The sequence below is a fragment of the Dermacentor albipictus genome, chromosome 8, assembly GCF_038994185.2.
Source record: "Dermacentor albipictus isolate Rhodes 1998 colony chromosome 8, USDA_Dalb.pri_finalv2, whole genome shotgun sequence".
Lineage (NCBI taxonomy): Eukaryota > Metazoa > Arthropoda > Arachnida > Ixodida > Ixodidae > Dermacentor > Dermacentor albipictus.
Window position 1 is genome coordinate 128495408 of NC_091828.1, and position 22697 is coordinate 128518104.

At 43.3% G+C, this 22697-nt stretch overlaps 2 protein-coding genes across 7 annotated transcripts in view; one reads left to right on the plus strand and one right to left on the minus strand.

Moving 5' to 3' along the window:
• Nucleotides 1-15835, minus strand: part of LOC135918974 (uncharacterized) — a 34412-nt gene extending 18577 nt beyond the window's left edge. The window contains exons 1-4 of one of the 2 annotated variants that reach the window (XM_065452699.1): nucleotides 15508-15834; nucleotides 8112-8226; nucleotides 6287-6393; nucleotides 3856-3976 (exon numbers count right to left, since the gene is read on the minus strand). In XM_065452699.1, the coding sequence (XP_065308771.1) occupies nucleotides 3856-3976; nucleotides 6287-6393; nucleotides 8112-8226; nucleotides 15508-15666 (502 nt within the window). In that variant the 5' untranslated portion in view covers nucleotides 15667-15834. Of the gene's footprint in view, nucleotides 1-3855; nucleotides 3977-6286; nucleotides 6394-8111; nucleotides 8227-15507 lie in introns of both variants that reach the window. The other variant, XM_065452698.1, reaches the window with a different exon arrangement.
• Nucleotides 15836-16713: 878 nt separating this feature from the next.
• The window catches only part of LOC135918975 (organic solute transporter subunit alpha-like), a 63989-nt gene continuing 58005 nt past the window's right edge, over nucleotides 16714-22697 (plus strand). For 2 of the 5 annotated variants that reach the window (XR_011508146.1, XM_065452700.1), the window contains exons 1-2: nucleotides 16714-16935; nucleotides 17691-17800. Coding sequence is in view for 2 of the 5 variants with exons in the window: in XM_065452700.1 (XP_065308772.1) it covers nucleotides 17706-17800 (95 nt within the window). In the remaining 3 variants the exon portion in view is untranslated. Of the gene's footprint in view, nucleotides 16936-17030; nucleotides 17282-17690; nucleotides 17801-22697 lie in introns of those variants that run through there. The other 3 variants (XM_065452702.1, XM_065452701.1, XM_065452703.1) reach the window with 3 other exon arrangements.

Here is a 22697-nt window from a genome sequence, read left to right on the forward strand (position 1 = left end):
ATGGTTGCAACAATGGCAGCACCGCTGGGAGAAGTGTGTGGAGTCCCAAGGAGACTACTTTGAGGGTGATTAGGTTTTCCATTGAGAGGAAAACTGGAATGCAGAACTTTCTATGCAATAAAAGATTACCACAAAATACAGGTCCACTTTCAAGCTGTGAACCTCATTTGTATTCAGTACTTTCATAATGCCACCAATTCTTTACTTTCAGAGGGACAAAAAAAGCTCTCAATTCTATTCAAGGACGTTATATTGATTAAAAAGAAATACTTTCCAGACTTTCATATACTAGAACTGAGCTGTAATCAGTACTGGCATGCTAATTTGGAGTTCCCTTGAATGAGAGTAGACCGTACTGCACATATTGATTTCTAAGTACCTAAGTTATTGATAGCTAGCCACATTCTTGTTATGCAGTGCTAGGAGACTCCTAAGAATGTGCAGTACAATGTTTTCTTGCCCAAAATTTGTAAGCATCAAATTTTGTGAAAAAATTTCTGATATTCAATTTGATGTTCAACTTTTTTTCTTGATACAATTCGATATTTGATGCAAAATCTGCTATGTGGTATATTCCCACACCCCTAGTGTAAACTGTTTTGGAAGTGTAGGAACATGATAACTTTGACAGGCATTACGCTTCCACTAAGAGTCATGCGGATGCTTTCAAATCTAAAATGTGCAGCAGCTGAAAGAAGTTGGTACTGCAGGGAACTGTGTGCAACTTTCTTATGAAGAAATACATGCTGTGCCTAACTTTCACTATTATGAATCACTTTTATGGTGCGAGCCATAAAAGTGATTCAAGTTAATGACAGTACTTAAAAAAGCTTATAACTAGTCAAATGGAAAGGCTTGTCAAGTTATTATATGATACCTATTCAATTACAGCTGACTGTATAACTCAGTTCTCAAATCAAATAGGCTTCATATGAAGTTTCAGGTATATTCATAATCGTTTCTGACCAGCTTTCAAATTGGCGATGACACTGGAATGAGATAAAAGAATTCACAATTAACAATAATATCTTATACTTAATCCTGTTGAAATGTAAAAGGCAGGTGATGAAAAAGATATGCAGCTAATTTAACACGCAACCTGCTTGCTAGAAGTCTTGAAGAGCAACTTTGCCAAGAAAGTGCAGTTGTTCCAGATTTCCCATCCCATTTTTTCACCGCTCTATCTACACAAAAAGTGAGCTTGTCAGGCTGTCACCGCTGGCAGTTCGGTAGTGCAGTGTACTATGATCCATATACCACAAACCACAAATTATTGTAGCAGACAGTAAGAAAAACCAACACTTAAGAGCTGAAGCAAGTAAATACCTTGTATCTACTGTGCCTTGAAATTTTAAAGTGACAAGAGCTGAAGCAAGTAAATACCTTGTATCTACTGTGTCTTGAAATTTTAAAGTGACACTAAAAAGAAATAATAAGTGAGTTACTCTTTCAAAAATCTGTCTTTTTAATTCTGCAGTAATAGTTTGATTACTATAAGAGAAAATAAAGGTGAAAATTTTTTTTCCTAACAACTTCACACTACAACTAAAGTGCAGTACATTATTGTGATGTCACTAATTTCAAAGTATTTTTTCATATTTGGGCTGACGTTGCTCAATAAACTTGCTAAGTGCAGAGTTTGGGTCTTCTAGAATGCAATGTAGTCAATATTTCCTGCTAAAAAAAAAAAAAGTGCTGCGTCCAAGCAGGCGCCGTTAAAATCCATAAGTTCATGGTGAGCTGGTGTGGCAACTTCAAGGCTGTGTCGCCACTCATCTTTTGTTTCTCTTTTCTGGCTTACCAAGGCTCCTCATGTTACCGGCTTTTTTGCTATTGTAAAAGGGTGATTTACTAATACAACTCAAGCGAGTGTGCCTTTACACAGGCACACACATCTGTCTGTAAAGAATGTAGAAGAACAAGCTTTTTTGTTTTTTTTTTAACTTTTCCGTATAGGTGTGCAAAGCTGGCATGACGCAGTAATGCCTGCGACTTGTGCGGCAGAGGCTAGAGTATTCAAAACACTACCTTCCGTGTGCACTGTTACAGTGCCTTGTGTCTGTGGTTTCTTTTCTTTTACATACTGCTTTTCATTCACTATGCCAACTGGTCTGCACTTCATATTTGCATATTTAATATCAATGCAAATTAATCATTAAGCATTAATCAAATTAATGCAAATATCAATGCAATGTAATGCAATGCTTGGTTTGGAATAAAAAAAAAAAAACAAGCGTTTTTCTGTCTGTGTTCCCTAGGTGTCCATGACACTTGCAGGATTCCTCCTCTGGATGTAAGCTAAGAAGCTAAAGAACACTTAGTGATACAAGGAACACTTCATGTTCATGTAATCCTGCAAAAAAGATGTCTTAGTTCTCTTTTTGCCTGCCCGCAAGTAGTACTTTCAGCTTCTCTCGGTGGCCTCATGGCAGAATTTCATTCTTCAATGATGTCTTTCGCAGATTCGTCTTCAATTCGGTCAGACTGGTATCGGAACATGTCTTATCTATGCTGTTCGGAAGCACAGAAAAGGTAGTGGAGAGGTGGAACTTGAGGACCGAAAATGGAACCTCGATGCCATTTTTTACACCTCGCACAAAGAAAGAAAGAAAGTAATAAACAAAAACGAAGCTTGCTGAAAAATGGAAATGTGTCTGTCATGTAAACAGCAGTCATCCGCAGCATAACATACAAGAAAATGCCACACAAAATTTGGTACAAGGCTCCCACTTTTTCTCGTGGCCTACAAAAATTACTAGAGTTATGAACAAAATGAGAGCAAGGTAAAAGCGGGTAAAAGCTAACGTTTAGACAAGTGGACTTGTCTTTTTCAAGGGAACATATTGTTACACGAAGGACGAGTCAGTAAGACAAGCAATTATTTATAGGTTATATTTATAACAGTGGTTGCAGCGCCGATCGGTTATATTCATAACAAGCGCCCAGTTTGTTCTTCCTCCTCTTTTCTGGAGTGATGGCGCCTACGCGCCTCGCTTAAACAATAAAATATCACACGCGTGTAGCAATATGCTTTCCTCAGCGTAGTGTATATATAGGTAGAGGAGCTATGGCACAACAATTATGTTTTTATGAGAATGACGGTTAGCACATGGATTTGTCTAACCTTCGTGCCTGTGGGATCAAACACTCTTGCAACATTATTACATGTGACATTTGTGAATTTCCAAGCACTAATAATTTTAAAGCGCAACAAGGCCGCACATGTTATTCTGCCGAGATTTGACTCTGCAGCCAGAATCAAAGTGACACTGTGTCGATCAGCCTTTACTAATATAAACTACCTTCAGGGCTAGTTTGCCGTGCGACTAATTACGCGATCCATGCAGAGATGCAAAGTACAGCTGCATGTAACCACGGTTTCACCAGTAGTGGGTTCACAATATACACCGGAAGGTGTTTGAACACGTCATAATCGTTATGCATAATGCATAATTGTTATGAAATGTTGTACTTATAAGCAATATTTAGCTCGAAATTATAAATCTGCGCAATGGCAGAGCTGTTCGAATTCAGAAGGGTGAAGTTTAGCGACTATAATTGCTATGCTGGCTAAACTGCCGTGTTTGAAGTTCTAATAGAACCTAGAGGAGTTCCATCTAATAAGTTTTATAGAAAACTACATATTAAATGCGAGGTTTGAACTTTGGCCTTGTTGGCATGACATTTTTTTTAGTGTTCAGTACAGAAACTTGAGACAAAATAGACAGAAGTTGAGATACACATGCTTGTGCTTGTGTGTATCTCAACTTCTGTTTGTTTTGTTTTAAGTTGGTGTGCTAAGCACTAGAAAGATGCGTTTCAAATTCCTTGCCAAAGTTTACGATGACAGCTTACCAGGTACCGGCACAGGAGGGCATGGGTAGAGTGGCAGCTGACCAGGACGTGCCCTGGTCTGGCGGGATGTAGTGCAAGGGCGGGCTCTTGTCGGCTGCTTCATCATTGGGGCTGCATGCATCTGTCGCCAGTCGAGGAAAGAGAAAAAGAATGTAGCATGCAAAACACTCATAATTCTCTAATCTATTACAATGTAATGTTTTCACCCCTACCACTTGAAGTGGTGTTGTGCATATGTGGTTTATCTAGAGGGATAGCACATAGTTCTGTCTGCTTAACGAGAAAAATGGTTTGAAAGTTAAAGGCGAACTACAACAAAATTATGGATTGCGTAAGAAGCCTAGTTTGAGACAATGTAGATATGGAGGAGTTTCCGTGCAAAATTTTACATTTTAAATATGAGCAGCAGTATCGTGAAACGCTTGCAAAAATTGCTGTTCTTGACACAAAAATAAACTTAAAGAAAATGAAACGCCACCATTACAACTCACCGGTAGTGGTGCCTAATCTAGAAACATGGCTGGTCGACATGACTTCCAAGGTTTCTGAAGTGGCATGCTGAAACTTGCTTCATGGCGACAACCAACAGGTGCACATGTCGTCTGTTTAGGTGCAGTTTAAAGGCTGCTAGCACGCAAATTGTGCAACTAGATGCTCCACTTATACGCTGATTACATCTGAATTACTCTTACATCAGATTATAGGCTGACGTAATCTGTGACTGAAATGTTAAAGCAGCTAGGACTGGACGTCCTACACATGTGCACATTACAAACCAAGTTACTTCTTCAAGTTTACCACTGCAATCTTGGCTTAGTGAAAGGTTTTGATCTACTACCATCAATACACTAGATGGTCACTAATAAATAACTCTAAAGCCATAAAATTTTTTGCAAACCTCAAACATCTAAAGAATTTTTACGAAACATGATTGAACAGTGGGATTATTTACCTTCACCAGTTGTAGAATTACGCAGTGTTTCTCCATTCAAACATAATTTACTAATCATCTTTTAAACTGTTCTTCCATTTGATAGTCTTTATCTATGTATGCCTTTATGTACCAACAAGCCGAAACTGCTCTTGTCAACTTCGTTTCTCTTCTGTATTGTTGAATTACTCCTATATTGTTTAAATGTACAAGAAAAAATTGTCTTAATAAACACATTAATGAATGTGTTATGCCCACAAGAAAGTAAATTTGATATCTGGCTGGCCATGCATTATATCAATAGGTTTTTTACAGCTATAATGAAACTAAAAATGCAAGATCCAGCTCAATATCATTTACAGCAAAGTACAAATTTCTTCACTCCCTGCTCAGATTATGATGAACATAAGGTGCGCTTAACAGATGTGCAGAGCAGAAGGACGAAACACACATAGCACATTGTGCATTTAGAGTGTTTCGTCCGTCTACTGTTCGATCAGGTCTGTTAAGCGCATCTTACATTCATGCTCAACCAAATATCCAAACCAGCTGTGTTGATCGGAATATGTATGCCGGTAACAAAAATGCAGAATACTTAGCAACTTGCAAAGGCAGTTTTCTACACGTTTGACTGATTTGGCACCTGAAAGTGCACATTCTGAATTAATGGCATGCATGTGTTTTGTCCAGCAGCTCGACTTGGCTTTGGCTAGTAGGCCACTAGCCAGCACCAAAATCCTGTGTAATACCACCAACCGCACCACCACCATTGCCATTGCATTGTTGCAAAGCTGGTAGGGTGTCATGTCATGCTGCTCAACAGTGAAATGACAGCAAAGTGGAAAACACACATGTGTCTTCACACATGACCAAGCTGGCAGGCAGATAGGAGATGCTTTGCTAGGCTGTTCAAACTTGCGAAACTTGCGTAAACGTGGAAACCCCTGCTATAGGTATATTTGTCAGGGATTTCTGTCATTAATATAATCCAATGTACAATATAAAGTTCTATTAAATAAGCAGTTAAAAAGTTCTTGGACTGTGTCCTCCTTGTGTCCAGCTTAGCTGACCTCTGCCCATTCGCTTATCTGTATATTGTTGCCACCCAATGTCAGCAACTTCACAAGATTAGAAAACTGGGCGAGTTAGATTATATTCACCACGAACAAGCAAAATGAAAGGACACAGACAAGAAGGGAGATAGCTGAAGCATGTCATATTTATAAGCAAGTGCATTATTTGTAGGTGGACTCACCATTTCTTCAACAAAGGATGAATCTGCATATCTGACTTGTACATAACCACACATGTTGGTGCATGGGTGCGTCTGGTAACAAGTTTCATTCTTTTTCCATCCATTTTCCCAGAGCTTCTGCTGTCTCTTCCTGTCCGTGTCCTTTCAGTGTGCTGCTACATGATATCAACAACTCGCACTATGCTGCCATCAGGCAAGTGGCTCAATGCCAGAAACTAATCCGCCAGGTGGCTAAAAGAGAGTACCTTCGATGAGCTGGGGATACCGTGCTTTTGAGGAGGTGCAGCAGCAACAGCAGCAGGAACTGTAAGCGGTTCTTGCGCATGTAGCATTTTATCCCGCTCATCAGAAGCTGCACAGGCATGCAAGTGTTGATAAAAAAAGCATTCAAGCACACAGCCATGCAGCTATCACTCGCACATACTCTTTTTGTCAAGGCGCAAGCGTGGGCAAGGGCTTCTAGCCTTAAGAAAAAGCTTTAGCTTGGGCCCAACTCCGATGCGGCCTATTCAAATACTTGTAAAAATGCAAAAACGTTTTTCTGAGATAACCCTTAGACTGATTTTAATGAAATTTTTGCATTTGAGAGAGCAAGTTAAATTATAGTGACTGTTGGTCGCAGAATTTCTATTTAGGTCCTGAGTGTTGTTAAAAAAGATTTTCAAAAATTCAGAAGTTTGAAAAAATATAGAAGCACAAAGTTCACATATTCATAGCTTTGCATAAAAAACAGATATCTCAGTTCTGTAAACGGGATCCATTAGATCATTGAAAGTGGACAAATTTGAGACGTCCTTTTATATCTTACGTGAACTTGTTACGTTTTTTACAAGGGTTCTGCAAAAGCTGTATTTCCACATTACTAAATTTTTTTGAGATTCATGTCTAACATATCAATTTTGTCCACTTTAGATGTACTAGCAGGTATAATTCACAGACTTGTATTATCAATTTTCGCTGCTGAGTTACAGAGTTGTAAACTTGATAGTAGTTTCGTTTTTTGAAATTTTTCAATATTTGCCAATTTTTAATAAAAAAATTGACAACCTAAATAAAGAATCCGAAACCAACAGTCACTAGATTTTAATAGATTTAAAGTTTTTCTTTTAAATGCAACAAACCTTGCCAAATTTGGTGCAGTGGTTGCCGAGAAAAATGGATTCTCCTTTTACATGTATTTAGATAGGAGCACCTGAGCTAAAGCTTCCTCTTAAACAAAAATGTGGCACTGGCATACCATCCTGCTCAAGAATTACACAGGCCCTATACCCACAGTTTGGCTACAATTATATGTAGTTGCAATTTCTTATGAGACAAGAACATAATATGTCGCATAAATGCTGTCCTTTTTTTCTTCAAAGCAATGTTTCACACCCAAAACATGTCATCCAAGGTGCACTCATCCAAGCACTGCAATGGTGCAGTGCTCAAACTCTCTCCTGGCTATCCAGCAGTGATACTTGCTACAGGAGGTCAGCTACATCATGAGATCGTGCTTTAAGTGATATGTGTTCCACTGAACCGCACCTGACACCAAGGGTTTCACATGCAGCCTGCACAGCTAATAGTGACTACACTCAAAGTTTAATGCCAGTAGCTAATTATTTTTTTGCAAAACATAACGTGCCATGGAAGCATCGACCTCGCTCTATAACGTTATCTCCCATTATGCACAGCGCTGGAGTTGTTTCTCAGCACAGTGGGATCTGTGTAACAAGGTGTTGCACAGGTCATCTGGTACATGACATCACACAGTGGCTGGCTTTCCATGCAAGTAGGGACACAAATCTGTTTATGCCTCCACCTAACTCTGCTCTACGGAGTACTGCTCACAAATCCATAGAAAAGGATATGCAAATGTCAGCTTGCATTCCATTGTCAAAGCACTGCTCTAAGTACTACAGTGTTACAAAAGCATCAAAAAGTAAACGGTGACATTTACAAAATGAAGGTTGTGCACGATATGGTGCAGGAAAGCTCTCGAGTGGTTTGAACTGTGCGAACAAACAATAACCGCAAGATAGACTGTCATGTGCAGCCAAGTGCAAAGCTTGAGAAACAATCACTCACCTTTTAAAGGCTCTGGTGCTATTTTGGGGACAGTTTCCGAGGGGAGCTGTGCATCAGGTGATGTTGCCCCTGGTGTCTTTTCTGCAGTCCCTGTGGCATTGCCTGGTTGGGAAGGCTGCCAAGATGAGAGACCAATTGAAGTTTGCTATTTGTGTATGCACAGCATGGAATAATAACAGTATGCTATGTACTGAAATTACAATTTATTAACTGAGCCCTAGCTGTGTTCCTTCAAGTGCCCGTTGTCAAATGCTCAAGTACGAAGTGCCTTTGTTAGATAATAATAATATTTGGGGTTTTACATGCCAAAACCACTTTCTGATTATGAGGCACGCCGTAGTGGAGGACTCCAAGAATTTTGACCACCTGGGGTTCTTTAACGTGCACCTAAATCTAAGCACATGGGTGTTTTCGCATTTCGCCCCCATCGAAATTAGGCCGCCGTGGCCGGGATTCGATCCCGCGACCTTGTGCTCAGCAGCCCAACACCATAGCCACTGAGCAACCACGGCGGGTACCCTTTGTTAGATTTGGGTTGATAGCACACATGTGCTTAGTTCGGACTTCCAGCATGCACATTTAGCGAGTTTTCAGTATCGCTGCTAATGTCTTCACAAGACAGTGAGGGAAGATATTAGAAATGAAACTTTGAAAAGCAGCATTCTTTCTTGGTCAAAGGAGGCCAGCTTGTTGCAAAAGACACTACCTTGTCTTTCCTTTACATCCTCATCTCTGTCCAATTGTTCACACTGCAATCCAAGCATGCATGCATTGTCAAAGTTGTTAAGTTGTTTAAAACACCATTCCACTTTAACAAAATTTAATACTTGTCACGCTTATTTCTGGCAATGCAGATACATTCATTGAAAAAAAAGAAGAAAAAAACTGAAATTTTTGTTGCGCAAAAAATTAATTTAGTGGTTAACTGGCTTGCTGGATTATCTGCAACTTGATCAAAACACGCTGCAGCAAATTAAACCACCCACAACAAAATTTTTGACTGCGTAAAAAGTCTAGTTTCAGATAGTACATTGTAAATTGTGGGTTGCCAAGCGTGCTTGTGGGACAAAGGAACTACAACACAGTAGTGGAAACAAACAAAGTGCAAGCTAGCCGATTCATAACAAATGGAACATTCTGATGGACATTGACGAATCAAGAAAGTCTGACACATCGTGTGAGGATATCGAGCGAATATGTTCACAGGTGCAGTCACGCAAATGCAGGGGGCATTCGAACGATGTTCATCTATCCTGGTTTCTTGCCCTGAAGCTCTTCGCGGGACGGTCCCACGAAGTGTGCCGGCGGGCGTGTGGCTGTCTGCGTGTGACACCTACCCCAAGCCAAACATGGAAGCCTCTTGCACTAAGTATCCCCGCCGTCAGGTGGTGACGACAGCTTAATGGCAGTAGAGTTACTGTACAGGCTCCCTTTAGCTCCCAAAAGGGAGTGTTTACAGTGGCAGCCAGAGTCACTGTATATGGCTCCTGCAGGAAGCCAGAGTTGGGCATAGGTCCGCCGTCTTGCAATCCACTTTTGTGTAGTGAAGCCACCTCTCGTTTGCGCAGGGGTTATTTCATTTATTATACCCTAAAGACCACAGAGGTATTACAGAGGGGATCCATTTCACAAGCTGATTGCAGCAGTGTGGAATCTACACCAATTCTTAGCCAATAGGAAGGCAGGCAGGGGAACATGAATTCAGGATTGCCAGGCAGCCTCTAGGGTCTGAGAAGGAGTACATTTAGCTAGGTCAACTAATCCCAGGGAACCCTGACCATGAGAAGGAAATTCACAGAAGAATAAAAATGGGTTGGATCGCATACAGCAGGCATCGTGAGCTCCTGACTGGAAGCTTACCGTTATGAGTGAAAAAGCAGAAGGTATACAATCAGTGCATTTTACTGGTGATTGCATATGGGGCAGAGGCTTGGAGACTGGCAAAGAAGCTTGAGAACAAGTTAAGGACTGCGCAAAGAGCGATGGAACAAAGAATGCTAGGCATAACTTTAAGAGATAGAAAGGGAGCGGTTTGGACCAGAGAGCAAACGGGTATAGACGACATTCTAATTGACATGAAGAGAAAATGGCGCAGGGCAGGTCATGTAATGCATGGAGTAGATAACCGTTCGACTATTAGGGTGACAGAATGGGTACAAAGAGAAGGGAAGCACAGTAGAGGACAGAAGACTAGGTGGTGCAACGGATATTAGGAAATTTGCGGGTGCTAGTTGTAATCGGCTGGCACAGGACAGGGGTAATTGGAGATCGCGGGGAGAGGCCTTCATCCTGCAGTGGACATACAATAGGCTGATGGTGATGATGATGAGGAGGAATGGCTCTCGAGATGGTGGTGGTGGTGAAAATTTTTATTCAACAGAGAGGGTGCAGCTCGTAAGCTCCACTAAACTAGGTGTTGTCCTTAGTCCGAGACATCATTGGTCGAAGCCACCGCTCAAGCCCGTTGGACCAGAGCTTGTTGTTCCTCTAGACTGGAGCTACTCAGCAGGGTCGCCTCCCAGTCCTCTTGAGTTGGGTGGGAAATAAAGGATAGCTTGGGATTCTGTTGGCAGGCCCAGACCATGTGATATATATCTGCCACAGTGTTGGCATTGCCCATTGATATTTGGATCGAAATGTTTAACTATAGCTGGGCAGAGCAACGTATTAGTTTGGATGCGCCGTACGACACGTTCTTCTGTTTTGGATAGGCCTTTCATCGGAGGGGGATACACCCGGCGCTGCTAGCAGAAGTAATCTCGGATTGCACTGAACCATAGTAGAGGGGTAGGACATTCAGGCTGTTTAGGGCAACAAGGAGGTTCCCAGGAAATGAGTGCACGGGCCGCTGCATGTGCAGCTTCATTACCTCGGAGGCCTTGATGGCCTGGAGTCTAGATTATTCGTTTTAGCGCGGGATCTCGGTCCCTGATGCAGAGTTCGCGAATTTTGTTGTCTAGCGGAGAGATTTCCCCTGCCAAGTAGCTTTCACAGGCCCTTTGAGAGTCTGTAAGTATGCATTGTGATTTTGGGTCTGCAGCCGCCAAGACGATAGCGACCTCCTCTACTTGGTTTGGATTTGCGGCTCTAAATGAGAGCCCATCCACCTGAGTTCCCCTATACATAACCGACGCCGTGCAATATCCCCTGGGCAGTGGTCCGGCTACATCAACATAGTAAACCCCAGAGCGGGAGCCAAGCTGTCTTTCTTGCGCTTTGGCATGTGCGTGTCTTCTTCCTTCATGTGTTTCCTTCGTCATATTACGAGGGAGGGCGGCGCACCCAGAGTTTGGTGTGCCAAAGCTCTGATATGTGCTCTGTGCGTTCAGGTTCGCAATCATGTTGAATGCACAGGCGGTCCAGCAGGCGATGCCCCGGGGCAGTCTGCATGAGCTGTGTGTATTGGTTTGTAAGGCGGGCCTCTCTGAGCTCCTGAATAGAGTTGAGGTCCCCCAAGGCAGATAGTTTCTGATTGGAAGTGCTGATGGGCAGGTCCAAGGCGCGTTTGGTCACTTTCCTGAAGATTGCATCAGCCCTGTTCTCCTCGTGTTTAGTCATTCTTAAATATGGAATTGAGTAAAGAATCCTGTTAGTTACGAAGGCGTGGGCAAGCCGAAGCGTTTCCCTACCCCGTAAGCCCCTGCGTTTGTTTGAGACTCGGCGGATTATACGTCCTACCTGTTCCCCAACTTTGCCTAACTTGTACAACGTAGTTCCGTGTTTAGTTCTGTTATGTATGAGAAGACCCAAGATTCGGCCGAATCTCAGAGACCACCCGGATCGAGCCCCCTGATAGAGTCAAGTCCAGGGTTTTCCTGTCTTTTAAGTTTGGCCGGATATGCAGGAGTTAGGATTTAGCTGGAGTGCACTGTAATCCGCACTGAGTCGCATAGGCGTCCACAATCAAGGTAGCCTGCTGGAGACGGTCTTCCATTCACCCTATACTGCCCTGATTTGCCAAAATTGTGATGTCATCGGCGTATAATGCATGATGTACTCCCTCCACCTGTGCCAATGCCCGTGGGAGCTTCATCATGGCTATGTTGAATAGTAGCGGGGATAGTACCACCCCTTGTAGGGTCCCCCGTGTACCCATTTTAAATGGACTGTGTTCCTCATCGTCTATGCGGAGGATCGCCAGCCTATCTGAAAGGAAGTCTCTGATGTATGCAAAGATTTTCCTACTGCAAAGAGTGTCACTGAAGTTGGTCAGAATGCATTCATGTTTAACATTATCGAATGCGCCTTTAAGGTAGAGAGCAAGAATTGTCCTGTCATTGTGCGTCGAATAGATGGGTTGGATGATGGCTTGATTTAGTTGGAGGAGGATGTCTTGTGCAGACATATGCGACCTAAAACCAAGCATGGTATCCGCGAAGTATCCCTTACTTTTGAGGTACGGAGAGAGGCGGTCTCTAACCATGGTTTCCATGAGTTTCCTTACCATGAAGTGAGTGATATGGGTCTGAGGTTGTCTGTGCTAATGTGCTTGCCGGGTTTGGGGATGAAAGTGACTAATTCTGTTTTCCAATCGATCGGGAGCGGTTGGCCGTTCCAGATCGCGTTAATGTATTCCAATAGATGTCGAAAGGTATCATCCAACAGATTTACTAGAAGTGTTACCGTGATTTGACCCAGGCCCAGTGCAGTGCCCCTGCGCATTTTGGCCAGTGCCGCTTTCAGATCATGCATGGCCAATAGAACGTCCAGTTGACCGTTTTCCCTGCCCACGTATTCGTATGCAGTTCTGTCCGGGTCCAGTGTGTGACATAGGTATTTATTGCAAAGAGTATCAGCTAGCTTGGAATTGGTTCCATGAAAGCCATGCAAGGCCCAGTGGAGCTGTTTTTGTTTACCATAAGCCATGGTAACCATAAGCTATGTTTACATGCATGCAACAGCAGGGCTTCGCTTTACCAATACACTTTCCCTGCAGTTATGTTGAAGCCTCCTCAGCAAGTAGTACGGGCAAATGCTCTTGCAAATGTTCATCTGTGCCACAGCGTTTGCTTGGCATTTGCTCGCTACCGTCATCATGTGCCATGCTAGAGCGAGGTAGTACATTAATGGTAGCGAATAATTATACCTTTCATAGCTTTCCGCGTCGTCAATGCATCTCCAATGCCAATGCTGTGGCGCCATCTGCTAACTAGAAATCAAGCCAGTTTTAGGGCTCGGTGCTGTGTCTGTAGTCCTAGCAGTGTGAAAACAAACAGTTAATCTTAATAATTATGATGAAACATACCTAATAATTTGACCTTAGCTTGACATGAGACTTAGAGATGATGGATTTCACCCTTGTTCCTTGCTAACAGGGCGGAGAGCCAGTAACAAGCATGAATTCGGATCGAAGTGGGTGGTCAGCACTGTATGGGCGCTGCCATGTTGCCACTGTTAGGGTGACTTCTCTGCAGCAATTCGGAGTTCCATCTGGAGCAGCACGTGGAAAACAGAAGCCCAACTCTGGCTCCAGTGGGAGCCATATACAGTAATTCTAGTGGCAACTAGACTAGTGATGATGATCGTAGTGGCCCTCTCCTTTGGAACGGGTGGTCGCACTCACTGTGTCCTGGCAGTGGAACATTTGCACTATCTCTCGTACAACTGCGCAACTGCCGACTTACGGCGTCGCAAGTGCTACGCGCGGAAGCCGGCCTTCGGGAGACGCGACGGAGTCCTGCGTCGATCTCCACGAAATACGAGTGGACAGTGTATAGAATACTTTTCACGGCGCATATGCGCCGTGATAAGCACGCAAAGATTAAAGCGACAACTTTCGGCGATTAGTTTCACTATCACGTGATTTTGCGTTACCAACACCGGACGCATCGGCATCTATCGGCGACATATTCCATGACTGTGCCAAGACGCTGCGGTGCGTTCGACATGGTGCCAGGAACGCTGTCGTCCGGGTAAAGACACGCGTACGGCGGCACGCGAAATCTCGCGATAGTAGACGCCGCGAAAGTGTCCCCGAAAGTATACCGTTAACATATTAGTACGGGTACTTTCCGGATAGTGTTGATCACGCTCTTAAGAGTACTACCCGAGAGCGGCTCCAGGGGCAGACGGCGCGCTGAAAATCTGAGGCTTGGGACTTGAGAATCTCAAGGACTTGCGTCACATCCGCGAACCGCGCGGTGCACGCGTCGATCGCTTGCTGATCGATGTAGCACTTAAATGCTGTCACGAAAAAAAAGTATATATACAATCACCACTTCTGCGTTTTTTTTTTAATTATGAGGTTTTACGTGCCAAAACCACTTTCTGATTATAAGGTGTGCCGTCAGGACATTTGGACCAGCTGGGGTTCTTTAACGTGCACCTAAATCTAAGCTTACACGGGTGTTCTCGCATTTCGCCCCCATCGAAATGCGGCCGCCGTGGCCGGGATTCGATCCCGCGACCCCGTGCTCAGCAGCCCAACACCATATACCCACTGAGCAACAACGGCGAGTTTCTGCGGTTTTCGCGCGACGTGATCAGTATCGTGTACTACGGACGCGCAGGTGGACACAGGCGTTGATGATCCCAAAGAAACACAGGCTAGTATGGGTTCAGAGCGCTCGAAAGCGACCAGTCAAAATGTAGCGCACAACAGTCACAACGCAGCCCTACCGCGCCTTAGAAAGAAATTCAACGACTTTCTCTATGGCCCTGCCCAGGCGCTGCCCTGCCATAAGAACGCGCAGCCGGACGCAGGTATACGCAAGCGTTGGCATATATGCCGGCGCAACAAGCATACAGCTGAACATGCGGCGGTACGGTGCTAGAATTATTGTGAAGTGTTTGAAAAGACTTGCACCGAATGTATAGTGATGCCGGTGGTCACTATATAAACAACAGCCGCAACGCAGCCCTGCAGTGTAGTCAGAACGCGCGATAAAACGCTGATAGAGCCGGCGCAGCAACGCTGTATACGAAGCCCCGCCATTGGAACGCGCAGCCGGACGCAGGCCTCCTCGTTGAACAATGGTCAGGAAGTGTCGGTAGAGTCGACGCAGCATACATGAACATGCGCCGAATATATTACTATATAGCTCGGAATAGGCGCCTGAAAAAGAGTTGTGCCTTTTATAATGAAGCGTTGTATATCAACCAGTGGCACATCGGACAAAGAGTGTGACAACTACATTATACAGTTCATTCGCTTAAGTCGCTCGCATGCTCCACGTCCACACTCACAGACAGTGGACAGTACCAGGTGACATCGGTAAACCAGGCTCAGTACTTTCCAGCTTTGCTCGATTTCCTTTACCTTAATATGCGCTGTTAAACAATTCAGAACTGTCGCCCACTCCAATTTGCACACGTTTGCGCCTTTATGAACAGGCTGTCATGCACGCGATGACACACGCGTATGGGAACCGATGACAAAGTTAAGCGAAATACTTACACTGAACAGTCCAGATTTTTCTGCCGCCTGCCTCTTGAGGAACTGAAACAGCGGCAACTCATCCAAAGGTACAAGTTTGCTGCCTCGGCCCCAGCACGGCAATGGAACGACCACCACCTCATCTTCCTTGGGCGGCTCTGCTGCTTGTTTATGGTACATCTCGCACAAGATAAAATCTGCGCAACAAGAGCATAGAAGAGAGAGCCCACACTGGAGAACGCAGCAAGTAGACTATGAACGAAGAACGCGTGCAACGCCACAGAACACCTATACAAACAAGCAACGCGCGCTGACTGCCCTAGAGCAATGCCTCCTTTACTTTCCTAGAGTGAGAATCATATGGTGAGAATCGTAGCGAGCGATGATGATGATCATGATGATGTAAGTGCGGCCATGTGCGGCGTTGCCAAAGCTACCATGGCACAGATGTATGCTCCATGCTTGGTGCATGGTAACACAACTATTACCTTGAACAGGCCCATGGTCTTTATGCATGGTCTGCCTGAAGGCGCGTGTACCATCCTGCTGTACTTGTCGGGCGGGCTTTCGAAGGATATGCGCCTTTGTTCATAGGCGACTTGCCAGGCAAAGGGAGCAGGACGCCGGCCGGAAAATTTTTTAGTGGGGGGGGGTTAAGCTTGGTCAGCGCCCTCGCCCCCCCCTCCCCTCTTGCTGCGCCACTTTTTTAAAAGCTTGCTTTTTGCGTCCCATGCCCATGTGTGTGTTACTGTTGCTCTGTTCTACAGCTCAATTTTCGCAGCAAGTTTGCATCAGCTCATTCTGTAAAATACTTTGCAGACACAGAAATGCAGGTCATGAAAAACACTACACGCGCAGAAGTTTCTTCCTACAGCATCGCTCCTAGATTTGTTGTATATAATTTTCCCACTTAATTATCCAATTCGCGCAAACGAGCGGGCTTCAACAGTTTCCAGACCCCACGTACGCGTGCCGTACGGGACCCCTTTAGAAATAAACTGTAACGCGTTTGACTACATAGGTGCCTTGGCGTGGGCCAAGGATGAAGTTTTTTTTTTCTTTTCCCCCACGGAGCGGGCCAAGGATGTGGGCATTGCTCGATTGCGTAGAAGCTGTTTGTAAAACTAGCCCCACCACTACAACCGTCACGCAAAGGACCTTCCCAATTCAAAGGGTAACAGACATCGTTGAGATCAGATGTCTAGCAAGATATAATGACAAGAAGCCAACGCCAACCGGCGTCACCTAGTGAGGAAGCTGCGTGGTTAGCGCTTGTGGCAGCAGCGGCGGCAGCGGCCGAGAGGGCTGGGCTGGTCCGTCAGCTGTGCGGAAATCCGAATGTCGGCGCGTCAGCGCACTGCCGCCAAGCTCGTGCTGCGTCCCTACACCATCACCAATAGTTGATGATGATCACGCCGCCCTACCCCCAGGCACTTTACCCGAGCGAAGGTGACGTGTGTGCTGCACTTTTACACTCGTTTACTCAAATTAACGGGCTTTCAGCGGTGCCTCGCGGGCGATCGCTCGTCTTGTGTAGTTCTTATCGTTTTCCAACAATGCGCGTGTAAAATCTCGTCCACCGCCAGTCGAGTACTTATATAGTATTGGCTGCCTGCCGGAAGACTCAACTGGCTCAATGAAGCGCGTGTGACCGCTGATCGAGGCGTTTTATTGGCGTTGCCCGCGGAGCCAATGCATAGGCGCATTCTCGCGTAGACGTAACACACCGTCTGATCCCAGCGAACGATTTATTGGCGCGTAGCGAGCAAGGAAAAATGAAGTAATAACAAAGAAGGTGGAACGTGCTTGTGTGTGCGCTAAAGTAGCGGTAGTCTCATCAGACATTTTTGCCATTAGGTCAACTAAACGTTATGTAAAAACATCTCGGCTGTGTGTCGTTTTGTAACGTGCATTGCGCGATATAGCTTCGCTTGTTCGATGTACACGTGAAAGTGTTCTGGTGGGCACCGCTCTCCTCTTTTGTATATTGTGCCTTAGGTTCGCTTTACATTTAAATGAAACAAAACGGAAGCGTCTAAAAGCGAGATAACATTTATCGTTTGTTGTACCCTAATAGACGTGGCACACGGTTCTTCACTGCAATTTCTTGATGTAGTGCGGCGAAGCGCACTTTACTCGCGTCGCTGCAAAGGTTAAACTTATCGGCAACATCTGCGCCTCCCCCCCCCCCCCTCTTGTTTCAGCTTCAAATTGTTGTAATGTCTTGGCACAGTTCAGCGAACAATGAAAACATTGAATTGCTCAGAGCTTCTGGAAAAAGGTTATACGCCAACACCGTCGGAAGCGTACGCAGGTAAGCGTTTAATTTTAACCCCCCCCCCCCTTTTATTTTTGATAATTTTCACTTGGCGGGATTCTTGTCTTTGCTTGATGCGCGAACAGCACGCATGACGTCCGCGCGGTTTCGTTAATTGAGTGCTAGTGCATGCAACAATTCACGCGTTATAATTCACGATCGTCAGCTACTTTCTGAAACGCGCTAAAGTCATTCTGAGTTTGTGCTTCCTTAGCTTCCTTTGTTTTTCCCCTTTTTTTTCTTTGTTTAACCACGGCTGTTTGCTGGGCTACAAGCTGCTGCATGGACACGCAGGGCGCGTAAGGGATCGAGCGGTATCGCGATTGTCGCCATGCAGCGGACGACCAAATCAGCGCCGACTAAGGTGTGCAGCTAGAACTATACACTCAGCAGGTAACAAGCTGCAGTCACACAAAAAACGATATTGACCCTGTTTGGAAAGGAGAAAAAAAAAAACGGTTAGCGGTTTGCCTGGAAACTGCACGTTAATTATTACATTGCTGTTTTCACTACATCTCCCTCCTTGTATAAGAAATTCTAAAAAAAATGCCTTTAATTCTAATTAATAACGGAGTAAATGTCACAAACTTTTGCCATGAATGTTTGACTTCATTATGTTCAAATAAATATATAATAGCTTACTTCCTTAATGTGATATTCCCCTTTATTTTTTTTTTCTTTGCATTCTGTAATACGTACACAAGTAAAAGTATCACGTGCATACATACATATGTGTAGAAAGATTACACAATTAACCTATTCTGTCTGTGTGCTTTAACAGACTGTCAGAACCACATATACATGGGTCAAGTACTTTGATCGATGGAAGTTCACCGAATGTGTAGAGAAAAAGAATTGCTCGCTGCTACATATCATGCATTGATGCAAACTTTTTCAGCTTTTAAGTTTGGTTAATTCAATAGCTAATTTTCTAAAAAAAAAAACGACAACATAACAGCATATCATTCCAAGAGATTATTTCCTTAGAAAATTTCTTAGTTCCTTGTGCTCCACTTGGAATAGATTGACTTCATTCTTCATGCTAATTATGGTGATTGAATTAATCAAGTGGCCAGGGAGCTTTGTTGCTGACCTTGAGGTTGTGGCTACATATCCTCATGACCGAATGAAAAGGTGTGCAGGAACACTTTGGTTTGGCCTATAGCTGGCTGGTGCTTCATTGAATAATACTGGTGTCACATGGCCACTTTTGATAAGGATCGATCCCGATCCAGATCTAAATGCTCTACCACAATTGGCTCCCTCCTGCAGCTTGTGCAAAGGAGCCAATCGCAACCAAGAAATTCTATCCTCATCAGGTTCGATCAAAGTACAGGGAACAAGGAACACAGGCCAGTGTCAACTTAATTCCAACTGACTTTATTTGTCACATGTGCACATATAAATGTAGAAGCACAGAGGAAAAAAGTACACAGGAACAGAAAAACAATAAAAGACAGACCGACCATATTTTCCCACTCTTCTGTTCATTTGTATACCATTTCCTCTGTTTACTTTCCTCTGTGCTTCCATATATATATGAAATCTTAATGGCAACCATGCGAAAAACAGGACAGCGATAGGAGGAGACAAACGTGACACTGTATAAGAACCCATTTTTATTGCATGTTGACATCGACATACACTGGAAGTACTATCAGTAGAAGGGAAAACAAACAAGCAAGGACATACAGTACCACCGTTGACCGTGCAATGTGATGTGCTGGATAGGTACACAATTTCATTTCAGTTGGGCAATAGTGAAAGAAATGCTGGCACAGTTATCACCACTTTTATGAGTGGCAAATCCATAAATGTGGTGAAAGTTGTGTCAGCGTGCCAGAGTGCCTGCCAGTTGCCTGCCAGTCAAGTACATAACTTCTATTAAATTACATTCTATGAAATGTGATCTGTGTACTTTCACTAACTTGTGTTGGTTGTCACTGCTTGGATTCTCACATCATGCAGTTTATTTTGTAAAGGATCACATTTGACACCTGTGCTTACATGGTTTGTCCTGTACAACATTTTGAGAGCCCACTGTTATTAATGAACATGGCATCACTAGCATCAGTGAGCTATGCAAGTTGGATGAACTGGTATCGCCATCTGCCCATGGAGAGTTAGTTCTGTGACTCCATGCATTTGCCACGATGCCAGTCAACTTGGCTTATTACGCTTACTTTTTAGAGTGCAAGTGCTGACAGGTTATTTTTTATTTCCATGTGGAATAAAAACCGAGCGCAAGTTCTGATGAAAACAATGTTGAGATTGCAGGAACAGGTGCCCACCCTATACAGTTTCAGCTTCATCATAACTTGCTTTTAGCCTTACTTACTTCAATGTATACCAATTTGTCAAGCAATGTCTGCTGGTGAGAAAATAACAAGAAATTACACAACACTTAACACACCACTTATTCAAGCCAAACTTTACACATATAGAAGGTGTTTGAGCTGAGTCATGCCAGACTTAAAATATTCACATGTGAATTATGAGAATGCAACCAACTTAGTATTGTTCACTGTCTTCTTTATCTTGAGCAAGTCAAAGGATCTTTTATTATGAGCTTAGGTAATTCATAAACAATAATTAATTGTGCAACTTTTAAAGTATCAATTTAAATGCAAATCATTTGATGTATAAGTTGTAGAGCCTGTCAATTGAGAAATGTGCAAGTAATTTTTTTCCGTGATGATAGTTTCTGTGGTTTTAATTTTTCTGGGCAGTAAAGGAAGCGCACTAGAATTCAAAAAGTACCATGTGAATAAGCACATATGTGAAGCGACATTAGTGCCCTCAAACATACCACAAATGAATGGTCAATGATGCATGTAGACCGGATGCATGAACAGGCCTTGAGCAACTGAGAGGGATTGATTACAATGATATTGGCTTCCACTGTTGCCATGATATCTTGCAGGCTGATGCGATAAGATATGCAATAAATAACGCATGGCAATTCTTGAAGCTCTGTCGGTGCTTTTGCTCTTAACAGGCAGCATAAAGAGTGAGGAGGTTTTGGCGGTGGATGGCAATGTATTGGAGATGGTAGGTGTGCCCATCACTTGTTAATTTTTTTGTGGCCTATTTATGCCTTTGGTCTGTAGGCACTCTCGATTCTTCATTGGTAGAATGTTTGAGGGCACTGATGTCACTGCATGTAAGGAAATATTCACGTGGTACTTTTTAAAATCTTGCTTTCTTTCTTTGCAGTCCAGAAAAAATAAAACCACAGCAGCTATCACCACGGAAAGAAATTATTTGGATATTCCTCAACAGCCTATACAATTTTTACATTACAGATATTGCATTTACATCAATGCTTTAAATATTGCCCAGTTAATTAATTACTCAAGCACATAGTAAAAAATACTTTGATTTCCTTAAGAGGACAACAAACAATACTAAGTTGGTTGCACTCTCATAACTCGGATGTGGATTTTTAAAGGTTCGACCCGACTTCATTGAAACACCCTGTATGTATGTTGCAAACATAAATTTAAAAATCTGTGCAGAGACTGCCAACAAAAAATGATTTTTGCTCATGCAAATCGTTTTTCACGATATGATTGTGTGTGTGTGTGCGCTAAATTTTTCAAATTGGATTTTGGTGCAGCACTAATTCTTCGGTGCCTATAATTTAGAAAAATGTGGAAAACATTGTTCCACCATGAAAACGTTTCCACCACCTTGTGTGGCACTCAAAATCATCAGTGACAGTTCATAACTCGAACCATGAAGAAGCAGAATCTAGCTGCAAAAGCTAAATGACTAAATGTCAGAGTAGGTACTTGCATCAGAGTTTGGGATTGTAGGAGAGCTTTAAGAAGCAGCTGGTTTCCAGAATTTTACAAATACTTCATTAGTTCTATTTGAAAACCAAGAGATAAGAGTGTTGGCTTCTGAAATTCCATAATATCACAGTAACGTAAGTGAGCTGTTATAGTTGTGTGAAACTTGAGAAGTTCTCTGTGTACGATCATTGCATGAATAGAGGATTCTGCTAGAATATCCTCAAAGCTTGCAAGCCAGCATTGTTACTTTACAAGAAAGATTGCATTTTGAGATTTTTATTCTTGGACTTATGTATGTGTTGTAATGATTAAATGAGCTTCTGCAGCCACCTAATGTATTGGGCAGTGACCCAGCCAGGATACATACGAGTAATTAAGATACATCAAAGAGCATCAGAGAGATGGAGGGATTCGCAATGCTAGGTCTTGCTGTGGCTGCTGGAAAACAGAACTTTACGAATAACTTTACTATAACTCAGAAAAAAGAAAACTTTTAGTGGAGCAGCACAGGCCCTGCCCTACATGAGTTGTATTATCAGACAGGCAACTCTGCTGCGCTATTTTTGGGGAACTGCACACAGTAAATGTATGTGCTTGCATACCTACCTACAAAACATGCACAGGAGATGACAGATACAGTAACTGGCATCACGGTTCATCAACCAATTAAGAACAGCATCAACCCTTAAAGAACGGTAAAAAATATGAAAAAAATGTGCAAGAAAGACAATTTTTTTTCTTGTATGAAATGAGTCTGATGATCATTTAAAGTAAAACCACATGAAAAATTTCTGTTGGAAAAGTGCATTTTATGAAGCAAAAAACTTGTTTCACACTGTAACAAAGGTGGACTTCACTGCACACAAGTAAGTTTGTGCTCCCAACTTCACTCCTCAACAGCTCCTTGCACCATCCGGTGTTATTTACAACAAGAGCAAAATAAAGCACGCCATCTGCAAGAAGCGCAAACCGATACAGGCGCTCAAATTATCTTCAGGCCTGCACAAAAAAAGGAAGTGCTGGACGAGCTGGTCTCGTAGTTTGTCTTTTTTGACAAGTTCTCACTTGATGAGCTGAGCTTATCTTCCATTCTTAAA